Source organism: Miniopterus natalensis, chromosome X (assembly GCF_054644295.1).
Source record: "Miniopterus natalensis isolate mMinNat1 chromosome X, mMinNat1.hap1, whole genome shotgun sequence".
NCBI lineage: Eukaryota > Metazoa > Chordata > Mammalia > Chiroptera > Miniopteridae > Miniopterus > Miniopterus natalensis.
Genome location: NC_142103.1, coordinates 57,252,128 through 57,264,012, shown reverse-complemented (window position 1 = coordinate 57,264,012; position 11,885 = coordinate 57,252,128). Strand labels below are relative to the sequence as shown.

Here is an 11,885-nt window from a genome sequence, read left to right as displayed (position 1 = left end):
GGTTAGAGCATCGGCCTGTGTGCTGAAGGGTTGCAGGTTTGATCCCCACCCCCAGTCTGGGTGTGTGTGGGAGGCAACCAATTGATTTATCTCTCTCTCATCGATATTTCTTCTCTCTCTCTCTCTCTCGCTCCCCCTCCCCTTCCACTCTCTCTAAAAATCAATGGAAAAAATATCCTCAGGTGAGGATTAACAAACAAAAAAAAGATTGAAACCTGTGACAGAATTAATTTACTGAGGATGTAGACAGGAGTTATTTTTTGCAGATTTTATTGGCCACTTTGGTGACTAATAGTGATATGCAATATATAGTATAGTAATTTGTATAGGAGTCTTTGAAGTCTTAGCAGGAGGATTGTGAGACTTGTCATTTAATAAATAATATGTACCAACATCTTCTGCAAGATAGCTGTTGCTTCAGAAATATACCTGACCATTTTGGATGTAGGGTTGGACACTGAGAATCATACTGCCCTCCACCTCAGATCTTCAGACACTCACTGCTTATTGACTGAAGTCTAAACTCTTAAGCATGGCCTTCACAACCTTGTTTGCCAATACTTTTCACCCGCCATTCACCCTCATGTACACCCTATGCCAAGTGGAACTGATCTCACCATTTTTTTTTAAAAGTTTTTTTAAATCTTCACCAAAGGATATTTTTTCCATTTCTTTTCAGAGAGAATGGAAGAGAGAGAGAGAGAGGGAGGGAGGGAGGAACGATGAGAGAGAGACACATCAGTTGGTTGCCTCCTGTGTCCCTAGTGGGGATTGAGCGTGCAACCAAGGTATGTGCCCTTGGCCAGAGTCAAACCTGGGACCCTTCAATCCATGGGCCGATGCTCTAACCACTGAGCAAAACCGGCTAGGGCACTTACCATTTTTTAAACCTACCATACGCTTGACTCAGGTTCTTTATTCCTACTGTTCTCTATCAAGTTTGTATTCTGGCCAACTCTGTCAAACTCCTTTCTGTCTTTGAAGGCCCATTTCAAATACCAACTCCTGTATGAAGCCTTGTTATTCATACATTCAATCTAGAAGTAAACTCTTTTTCCTCTGTACAGTTAACCCTTAAACAGTGCAGGGGTTAGGGATGCTGATCCTCATGTAGTCAGTAACCAATGTGTAACTTTTGACTCCCTGAAAACAATTACTATTAGCCTGTTGTTGACTGGAAGCCTTACTGATAACATAAACAGTCAATTAACGTATTTCGTATGTCATATGTATTATATACTGTATTCTTTCATTGAAGTAAGTTAGAATGTTAAGAAAATCATAATGGAGAGAAAATGCATTTATAGTACTGTACGTACTAACACCATAACATTGCCTGTTTATAAAATGAATCATCTGTCAGAACCTACATCAGTATTGTCTTATGTGATGCAAAACACTGTTATACGTATTAATAACACTAGACATCCAAAATGAAAAGATAATGTGAAAAATAAATATGCATTTATTTTCAGGTATAACGATTCATACATTGATAATGAAGAAACAGCAGTATGATTACTTTATGGTAGCCTATTGTAATTGATATGATTGCTTCATGTTAGCCTAGCCTATATACTCATGAAGGAATCGTTATAAAATTTTTGTGTGGCATGCAGTATTACAGTGGTATTCATAACATAGTATTGGAAACATTGTTACAGTTTTTAAAAACCACTTACCTATGATTATAGGCTGATAGGTATACTGTATGGTAATGTAATTCTTTTGTTTATTTTTATTTTTATTATTTTTTATATTTTAATTTATCTTTATTGTTGAAAGTATTACTGAAGTTCCCTTATTTTTCCCATTGATCCTTTCCCTCCTGCACCCCTCCCCCCAGGCCTTCACTACACTATTGTCTGTGTCCATGGGTTATGCATATATGCACATAAGTTCTTAGGTGAATTCCTCCCCCCTCACCCCTGCCTCCCCTCTGAAATTTGTCAGTCTGTTCCATGTTTCTGTGTCTGTGGATCTATTTTGACCATCGATTTTGTTCATTAGATACCACATATGAGTGAGATCATGTGATACTTGTCTTTCTCAGTCTAGCTCATTTTGCTTAGCATAACACTCTCCAGGTCCATCCATGCTGTCTCAAAGGGTAAGAGATCCTTCTTTTTCACAGCTGCATAGTATTTGATGGTATAACTGTTCGAGAAGGTGCTTGATATGATTTCTATCTTGAACTTGTAGAGACTTGTTTTATGTCCTAACATGTGGTCTGTCTTTGAGAATGTCCCCTGTACACTTTAGAAGAATGTATAATCTGCAACTTTGGGGTGAAATATTCTGTAAATGTCAATTAAATCCATCTGATCTAGTGTGTTATTTAGAGTCACTGTTTCCTTGTTGACTTTTTTGTCTGGAAGATCTATCCAGTGAAGTCAGTGGGGTGTTAAAGTGCCCTACTTTGACTGTATTGCTGTTGATCTCTCCATTAAAGTCCTCTAGAAGTTTTTAAAATATATTTAGGTGCTTCTGCATTGGGTGCATACATGTTTACCAGGGTTATATCCTCTTGTTGGATTGATCCTTTTAGTATTATGTAGCGACCTTTATTGTTTTTTGTTATGGCCTTCATTTCGAAGTCTATTTTGTCAGATATGAGTATTGGTACACCTGCGTGTGTTTTTTTTTTTTTTTTTCCCCCATTTCCATTTGCATGGAAGATTTTTTTCCATCCCTTCACTTGTAGACAGCATATTTTTGGGTCATGTGTTCTTGTCTATTCAGCTACCCTATGTCCTTTGATTGGAACATTTAATCCATTTACATTTATGGTGGTTATTGATAGGTACCTATCTATTGCCATTTTAGTTCTTTATGCCTCTGTTTCTCTATTTCTACTTCCTATTACATCAGTCCCTCTAAAATTTCTTGAAGTGCTGGTTTGGTGGTGATAAAACTCCTTTAACTTTTTATTTTTGTCTGGTAAGCTCTTTATTTCACCATCTGTTTGAATGCTAGCCTTGCTGAATAGAGTAGTCTTGGTTTCAGATCCTTGCTTTGCATTACCTTGAGTGCTTCATGCTGTTCCCTTCTGGCCTTTAGAGTTTGTGATGAGAAATTAGCTGACAGCCTTAGGGAGCTCCTTTGTAGATAACAGATTGCTTTTCTCTTCCTGCCTTCAATATTCTCTGTCTTGAATTGTTGTCATTTAATTATGATGTGTTTGGGTATGGGGTTCTTTGGGTTCTTCTTGCTTGGGACTCTGTGCCTCCTGATCTTGTGTGACTTTTTTCTTGACTAGGTTAGGGAAGTTTTCTGCCATTATTTCTTCAAACAGGTTCTCTATCCATTGGTTACTTTCTTCACCTTCTGGCATTCCTATGACGCGAGTATTGTCACATTCATGTTGTCCCACAGCTCCTTTAGACTGACATCCTGTTTTTTAATTGTTTTTTCTTTTTGGATCTCTGATTGAGTGACTTTTTTCTACCCTGTCTTCTAATTCACTGATCCAATCCTCAGCTTCCTCCAATCTGCTGTTTATTCCTTCCAATGTGTTTTTTATTTCGGCTATATCACTCTTAATTTCCTTTATACTTTCCATATATTTTCTCATATTGTTGACATCCTTATGATCAGTATTCTGAACTCTATATCTGATAGATTACTTATCTCCATTTCATTTATCTCTTCTTCTGGAGAATTCTCTTGTTTTTTCATTTGGGGCTTTTTTTTTTTTTTTTTTTTTTTTTGTCTCCTCATTTTGGCTGCCTGTTTAGGTTTATTTCTACATATTAGGTAGATCTGCTAGGAGTTCCAGTGTTTTTGGATGGTCTCTGGTGCCGGCCAGTGTCAGATGCTGTTTGTGACTGGCCTTGAGTACCCTGTTTTTAGCGATCAGTGATCCACAGCATGTGGTTTCCTCACCTGGGACTAGATGCATTTGGAAAGGACCAGGATGCACACCTAGGTCTACTTTTCCAAGCCCTGGGTCCAGAAGCAGATCAGGCAGACTCAGAGCACGCAGAGATCCACCTCTGCCTGAAGGCTGATTGTTATTCTCTGTCTCTTAATGAGCCTCAGGCTGTAGACCCACAGCAAGGTGTATTCTCCACAGAGTGGGGTGAGAGGTTTTCCAACAGGTGGGGCAATTGCTTCTCCCCCAGGCAAAATCTGCCTGGTAAAGGTCTTCCTGAGAAATATGTCCTCTGCATATGGGAAAATGACTCAGCACAGAATTCCAAATGGCTACCCTCTGAGCTCTGTCCTCAGAGCCAGTACCCCTGGATTTCCCTAACACAGCTGTGTTCCACTCTGCCCTCTCTCTGCCTGTAGCCCAAGGTGAGTGGCTGCACACAAAATTTTGTGGGTTGGTCCTTTAAGAGTGTGCCTGTAGCCTTAGCTGGTGTTGCTCAGTGGTTAGAGCGCTAGCCTGCAGACTGAAGGGTCTCTGGTTTGATTCTGGCCAAGGGCATGTATCTCAGTTGCAGGCTCGCCCCTGTTGGGGGGAGTGCTGGAGGCAGCCAATCGATATGTCTCTCTCACATTGATGTTTCTATCTCTCCTTTCCGTTTTCTCTGAAAAGCAATGGAAAAAATATCCTCTGTTGAGGATTTAAAAAAAAAAAAAAAAAAAAAGTGTGCCTGCATTACCAGCCTTCTTTCCCTGGCAGACAGAAACCCTGGTACTTTCATAGCCAGATATTATGTGGGCACCTTTCTCAGTTCTGGTGCTCTGGGCTGGGAAGCCCATTTTGGGGTTTAAATCCCAGAGTTCTCATTGGGAATCCCCCACAGCTGAGATTTCTCTGTGGAACTTCAGCTGCTGCTTGTGGGAACGCAGCCAGCCCCCTTGTGCCTCGCACTTCCTACCAGTCTCTATGTGGTCTCCACTTTATGTCCTTGGTTATGAGGGTTCTCTCCAGTTGATTATTCAAATTTTTTTAAAAAAAATATTTTAGTTGTAATTCCAGTTTGGTCCTGAAAGAGTGTCAGTGTAGTTTCTACTGAATCCACTGCTGTCTTCCAGAATTGATAATGTAATCCTTTGAAAGCGAAGTTATAAAACAGTAAGAAAACTTTCTTAATTTAATATTAAATAGCCCTCATTTTATACCTATTTATTTATAGGCTATCCACTTCCATACAGGTCTTGTACACCATATTCTATGTTGATGAATATGTAGGAGATAATGATGACACAAAAATATCTTACACAGTGCTTGTCATTATTAACTGTACAGCAAGATAATTTACTATTCATTAAGTGGAAGTGGATCATCATAAAGGCCTTCATGTTCATATGCAAGTTGAGTAGGCGGTGCCAGAGGAGGAGGAGGAACAGGAATAGGATGGGTTGGTATTGCTGTCTCCAGTGGTAGAGTTGGAAGGAGTGGTAGGAGAGGCAGGCATACTTGTAATTTTTCAGAAATACATTTGTAATTTCTGTCTGCAGTTTTTGCCTTTTCATTTCTCTAAAAGTGTTTTATGTGGTACCCAACCTTTTTCCTACTCTGCTTTAGTTTTAGTGCCCGTATCATAAAAGGGTTCGTGTAAAAGAAGTGAAAAGCAGTTTTGAATAATTTGAACCCAGATTGCCTGATGTCAATTTGTTTTTTGGCACTGCTTCTACATCTTTCTCATTGTCTGGTACTGGCTCAGAAGCACTCTTCTTCATGAAGTCATCTTTTGTTAATTCCTCTGGTTTGGTGCCTATTAGTTGTTCAGTTTCTCTAAGAACCATATCTCGAAACCTTTCAAACCTCCCCCATTTTTTTTTTGCCATATCCATAATTTCTTTCGTGATTTCCTTGATTGGCTTTATTGTGAATCCTGTGAAATCACACACAACATCTGGACACAGTTTTCTCCAGCAGGAATTTATTATTTCAGGCTTGATGGCTTTTACGACTTTTTCTGTAACAATGGCATTGTCAGTGGTGTAATTCTTCCAGACTTTCACAATGCTCTCTCAATTGGACCTCTCTTCCATAGAGTTGACAAATTTTTCCATAGAGTACCATGTTTAATGAGCCTTAAAGGTCCTTATGATTTCCTTATTTAGAGGCTGAATGAGAGACATTTTGTTTGGGGACAAATAGTCCATTTTGATGCCTTCGGTGTTGAACTCATGGGGTCTGGGTGGCCAGGGGCATTGTCCATATCAAAAGAACCTAAAAGACAGTCCCATACTGGCAAGGTACTTAGGATTCTTGTTATCCATGTCTTGTAAAACCAAAAGACTGGCAGCTTGTGCTTATCTTTTCCCTTCAGGGCTGGTGGGAAGAGTATGAGTGGGGGCGTGGGGGTGTTAGCAGCTTTAGAGATAAGGAAGGGCAGTCTTGATCATATACACAACTGCATTTGCATAAAACAGTTAGCCTATCCCTTTCTGCCTTAAATCCTGCTGCTTGCTTCTCTTTCTAATAAATGTCCTTTGTGGCATCCCCCCCCCTCGCCAGAATAGGGTACTTTGATCTGCATTATAAACCTGTTCTGGCAGATATCCTTTCTCCTCAATGATTTTAATGTCGTCTGGGAACTCGTCTGCTACCTATTAGTTGACAGAAGCTACTTCTCCTGTGTTTTGAGACACTTCACAAATTTCCTTTTCTTTTTTTTATAATGGTACCTATGCTGTATTCATTTATCTTGAAGTGACAGGCAGCTACAGCTGTAGACGTTATCTACAGCGGTACATACCAAGCAATTCAACTTTTCCTTGTAGCGTTATGGCTTTTCTCTGACTTTTGGAGCACCTTCAGTATCACTAGTGCACTTTCTCTGGGTCCCGTGTTATTCAAGGTTTACGGTGTTGCACTAAACACCATGAAAAGTACATGAGAACCATGGAAGATCGCTTTTGACTGCCATACACAATTTACTGGAGAGATGAACTCACGCAGAGATGATTAGCATCACACTGTGTTTTGAGCAGATACAAGAGTTGAGCTCACTGCAGTAGCAACAGGAGGTGGCTATGAAATTATTACAGTAGTACAGTATGTACTACAGTTAATTTTATGCAGTTAAGATACAATACCACATCTATGTTTATTTACATTTCTCTCAACTGCAGATGGGGTCATGTACGGTCTGTAAGTGTGTAAGTTTTGATCAATTTTAACTTTTATAATAGATTTTTGTACATTTTATGATAGTAAATGATAAAATAGACTAGTCAGTATCTGCATTTTAGGCATTTGTGGCATAACTTTTTTGTAATTTTTTTCAATAGTTCTAGGCTATGTGATTCGTTTGTGAGTTTTTTCAAATTCACAAATTTCCAAAATGTTTTCCAGTATACTTACTGGAAAAAACTGGCACTGTTCAAACCCATATTGTTCAAGGGTCAAATATATTCTGTTTCTGTAATGCTTTGGGCCCATTTTAATGGCACTTAACCGTATTTTTACCCTGCATTAATATAATTTGTGTTCTTACCACTTTTGCATCTGGGAATCTGAATTCTGATTAATGCCAATAAAAGTAGCTGAATGAGTCTGAGATTATATATAATGAGTTCTTAGTTTTTTATTCCATAGATTCCATGCAATGGAAAAGCAGCTGATCGCATTCATCAGGATGGTATACATATCCTTGTAAATATGAATGGCTATACCAAGGGTGCTCGAAATGAACTGTTTGCTCTCAGGCCAGCTCCTATTCAGGTAAAGGAATTAATAATTGCTCACAATGTTTATTGGGCTAAAAAAACAGTAATGTGTTTCCCCCCCCCCCTCTGGTTATCTGGCATTGGAAACAATAGATCAGACACACCTCACTTAAGGGAAAAAAGTATAATTCTTAAAAGACACAGGGATAGAGAATTTTGAGTGTAGGACACAATGCCCAGAGTACATGTATACAAAGACGTGCATTTCATAGTTGGGTATAAATAGTTCTGTCTTGTCTTGTTGATTGGAAAGACATTTTAGCACTTAATGCTAGTCTAAAATACTATTTGATTGCTCTTGGCTAACACAGTCAATCCTCCCTGTTTGTTTACTTATTTAATTTTGGACCCTTTGGATGAAGGTTCTTAGTCAGTTTTTTGGGTTTTTTTTCCGCTTAGGCAATGTGGCTGGGATACCCTGGAACTAGTGGGGCGCTTTTCATGGATTATATCATCACGGATCAGGAAACTTCACCAGCTGAAGTTGCTGAGCAGTATTCTGAGAAACTGGCTTATATGCCCCATACTTTCTTTATTGGTGATCATGCTAATATGTTTCCTCATCTGAAGGTAGGTAGAAAAACAGTGCTATGAGGGAATTGCAAAGAACTGTAATCATTTATTTTCTTGCTATTGTCCCTATGCATCCTAAAAGACATGTCTGAATTTTTTTTTTCCCCATTAGAAAAAGGCAGTCATTGATTTTAAGTCCAATGGGCACATTTATGACAATCGGATTGTTCTGAATGGCATCGACCTCAAAGCATTTCTTGATAGTTTACCAGATGTGAAAATTGTTAAGGTCAGAACCTGTCAATATTGTCATTGAAATAAAGTTATCTGCATTTGGGATTTTTTCTCTAATGATGCATTTTGTGCTATTTTTTAAAGATGAAATGTCCTGATGGAGGAGACAATGCAGACAGCAGTAATACAGCTCTTAATATGCCAGTTATTCCTATGAATACTATTGCAGAAGCAGTTATTGAAATGATTAACAGAGGACAAATTCAGATAACAATTAATGGATTCAGTATTAGCAATGGACTGGCAACTACCCAGGTGAGAACAGAATAATAGAGCATAGTAAATGCCACCAAGTATACATTCAGCTCCTTGAAATCTCATAGTAACTCTAGCAGGTAAGCATAATTATCCCTGTTTTGTAGATGAGGAAATGAGTTTAGTGGAAATTGGCATCTTATATAGGTTTGTCTGATTTTAAAATCTGGATGCAGCCAGAAGGTTACACTAGTGAGAGTCTACTGTGTTTATATCTTTTTATTTCCTGCTGTGGCTTTACTCTTAACAGTGATGAACTTGGTCCTGTGAGTAACTCATTCTTTCCCTAGTTAATTCTTACTCATCTTTAAGACTTTCAGTTCAGAGAGCTCCTCCAAGAATCTTTTTATCCTCAGATTTTTTTTGAATAAATATCCAGAAGTGGGATTGCTAGGTCATGTGGTAGTCCTATTTTTAATTTTTTGAGGAACCTCCTTACTGTTTTTCACAGTGGGTGCACAAATTTACAATCCCACCAATAGTGCATGAGAGTTCCTTTTCCACTACATCCTCACCAACACTTGTTTGTTGACTTATTGATAATAGTCATTTTAACAGGTGTGAGGTGATATCTCATTGTGGTTTTAATTTGGATTTCTCTGATCCCATTGTATACTGTAACTTCTGTAACATTTGGGATATATCTTTACATCCAGGCGCAACACATAATTTCTTGGTTTTGTATTCTCCACTGAATTGGAGACCTGTGCCTTAGTGACAGTAATGCAGTATATGCTCAATAAATATATAATGCATACTTGAATAAGTGAATATGTAGCTCTGTCACAAGATCATAAGGCAAAGATCTCTGACCACTTAGGAGTTAAAATTTTTACTTGTACATTTTATACCGAGGGTGCTTAAAATGAACTCTGCTCACAGGCCAGCTCCTTAATAGGAGGTAAAGGAATTAATAATAATTGCTCATTGTGTATTGGGCTAAAACGACTGTTGTGCTCTTTTCCCCCTGGTTACCCGGTATTGGAAACAATAGAGCAAACATGTTTGACCTAAAGTATAGTGGTTTTTGTTCTTTTTTAATACATTTATTTTATTTTAAAAATACTTTTATTGATTTAGAGAAAGAGGAAGAGAGAGAGAAACATCGATTGGTAGCCTCCTGTACGCACCCCAACCTGGGATTGAACCTGCAACCTGGAATGTGCCCTAACCTGGAATCTAACTAGCGACCTTCAGGTGCATGGGGCTATGCTCAACCAACTGAGCCACATCATCCAGGGCTAGTTCTCCCCCCCCCCCCCATCATCATTTAACCCCTTTATGCCCTCTTCCATCTCCACCCCCCTCCTTACAATCACCACACTAAAGTATAGTTCTTGAAATGCGCAGTGACAGAATTTTGAGTGTAGAACACAATGCCCATATGTATGAAATGGCCTTACACACAAGAAATAAGTTACATAACAATGTAAGGCAGTACTTACATGTGTGGGAATTGCAAGATAAGTCTATAATTTGGTACATAGGTGCTCAGTAATTATCAATGTGAGGAGAGGCAGTCTTTTTTTTTTTTTTTTTAAAGTATATCTTTACTGATTTCAGAGAGAGGAAAGGAGAGGGAGAGAGAGATAGAAACATCAGTGATGAGAGAGTCATTGATCTGGGGATCGAGCCCGCAACCCGGACATGTGCCCTGACCGGGAATCGAACCCCGATCACCTGGATCTTAGGTCGATGCTCAACCATTGAGCCACACCCGGCCGGGCGAGGCAGTCTTAATAGAGAATGTGTGCAGGAATAATTTAAGTTTAGCCTTGAAGGGAGGGTGTGTTTGATTTAGAAGAGGACGTTTCAGGAAGAAAAGAGTGAGCAAAACATGGCTGTTGGATTAATAGGGCTTTTTAAAAAAATATGTTTTTATTGATTTCAGAGAGAGGAAGGGAGAGAGGGAAAGAGAGAGAAACCTCAATGGTGAGAGAGAATCATCGATCGACTGCCTCCTACACGCCCTCTAATGGGGACTGAGCCTGTAAGTCCGGCATGTGCCCTCACCAGGAATGGAACAGTGATCTCTTGGTTCGTGGTTTGATGCTCAACCACTGGGCCACACCGGCTGGGTGATTAATAGGGTTTTGAAGATAACTTCTTGCCCAGAGTGAGAAGTTTTATAGTGCACCCCCCCCAAATTAATTACGATAATGCTGTAACTTTTTAACTTAATATGTCATGAATATTTTCTCTTATAGTTTAGTGATGTGACTCTTAATGGCTATACCATTTTGCATGTAAGGATTCTTCACTGATTAAAAAAAGAATCAGACTATGTTGACTTTAAATATAATCATCGTATTCTTTTTCTTGTTCTAGATCAACAATAAGGCTGCCACTGGAGAGGAGGTTCCCCGAACCATTATTGTAACCACACGTTCTCAGTATGGTTTACCAGAAGATGCCATTGTGTATTGTAACTTTAATCAGTTATATAAAATTGATCCTTCTACTTTGCAGATGTGGGCAAATGTGAGTATATATAGATTCATTATTAATATCTAGAAGCTGGTAAAGATTTTGTGTACAGGTTGTATTGCCTGAGGCTGCCTCCCACTCTCATTCATGATCGGCTGTGTTCATTTCTTTTTTGTTGTTAATCCTCACCGGAGGATATTTTTTTCCATTGCTTTTTCAGAGAGAGTGGAAGGGAGGGTAGGGAGAGAGAGAAAAATAACAACATCAATGTGAGAGATACATTGACTGATTGCCTCCTGCACATGCCCCTACCAGGGGGCAGGGAGTGAACCCGCAACCCAGGTATGTGCCCTTGACCAGGAATCGAACCTTGTGACCCTTCGATGCATGGGCCAACACTCTAATCAATGAGCCATACTGGCCAGAGCTCTTCTTTTTTTATAAAAATAATTTATTTTCCAGTTACAGTTGACATGCAATATTATTATTTCTGATGTACAACATAGTAATTAGATGTTTATATACCTTACAAAGTGATCACCCCTATAAGTTTAGTACTTACCTGACATCCCAAGTAGTTATTACAATTTTGACTATATTCCCTGTGCTGTGCTTTACACCTCCATGGCTGTTTTTGTAACTGGCAATTTGTACTACTCAACCCCTTTCACAAATTTTTCACCCATTCCCCCAGCCTCCTCTGATCTGGTGACCATCAATTTGTTCTCTGTGTCTATGAGTTTGTTTCTGTTTTGTTCATTTAT

General features: G+C 39.0%; 1 protein-coding gene across 1 annotated transcript in view; it reads left to right on the top strand.

Annotated features, from left to right (window-relative positions):
* OGT (O-linked N-acetylglucosamine (GlcNAc) transferase) overlaps positions 1–11,885 on the top strand; it is a 56,335-nt gene that overhangs the window by 23,063 nt on the left and 21,387 nt on the right. Inside the window, exons 15-19 of the mRNA XM_016207393.2 lie at positions 7,502–7,627; positions 8,032–8,202; positions 8,318–8,434; positions 8,524–8,694; positions 11,023–11,175. Coding sequence (XP_016062879.1) covers positions 7,502–7,627; positions 8,032–8,202; positions 8,318–8,434; positions 8,524–8,694; positions 11,023–11,175 — 738 coding nt within the window. The remainder of the gene's footprint in view (positions 1–7,501; positions 7,628–8,031; positions 8,203–8,317; positions 8,435–8,523; positions 8,695–11,022; positions 11,176–11,885) is intronic.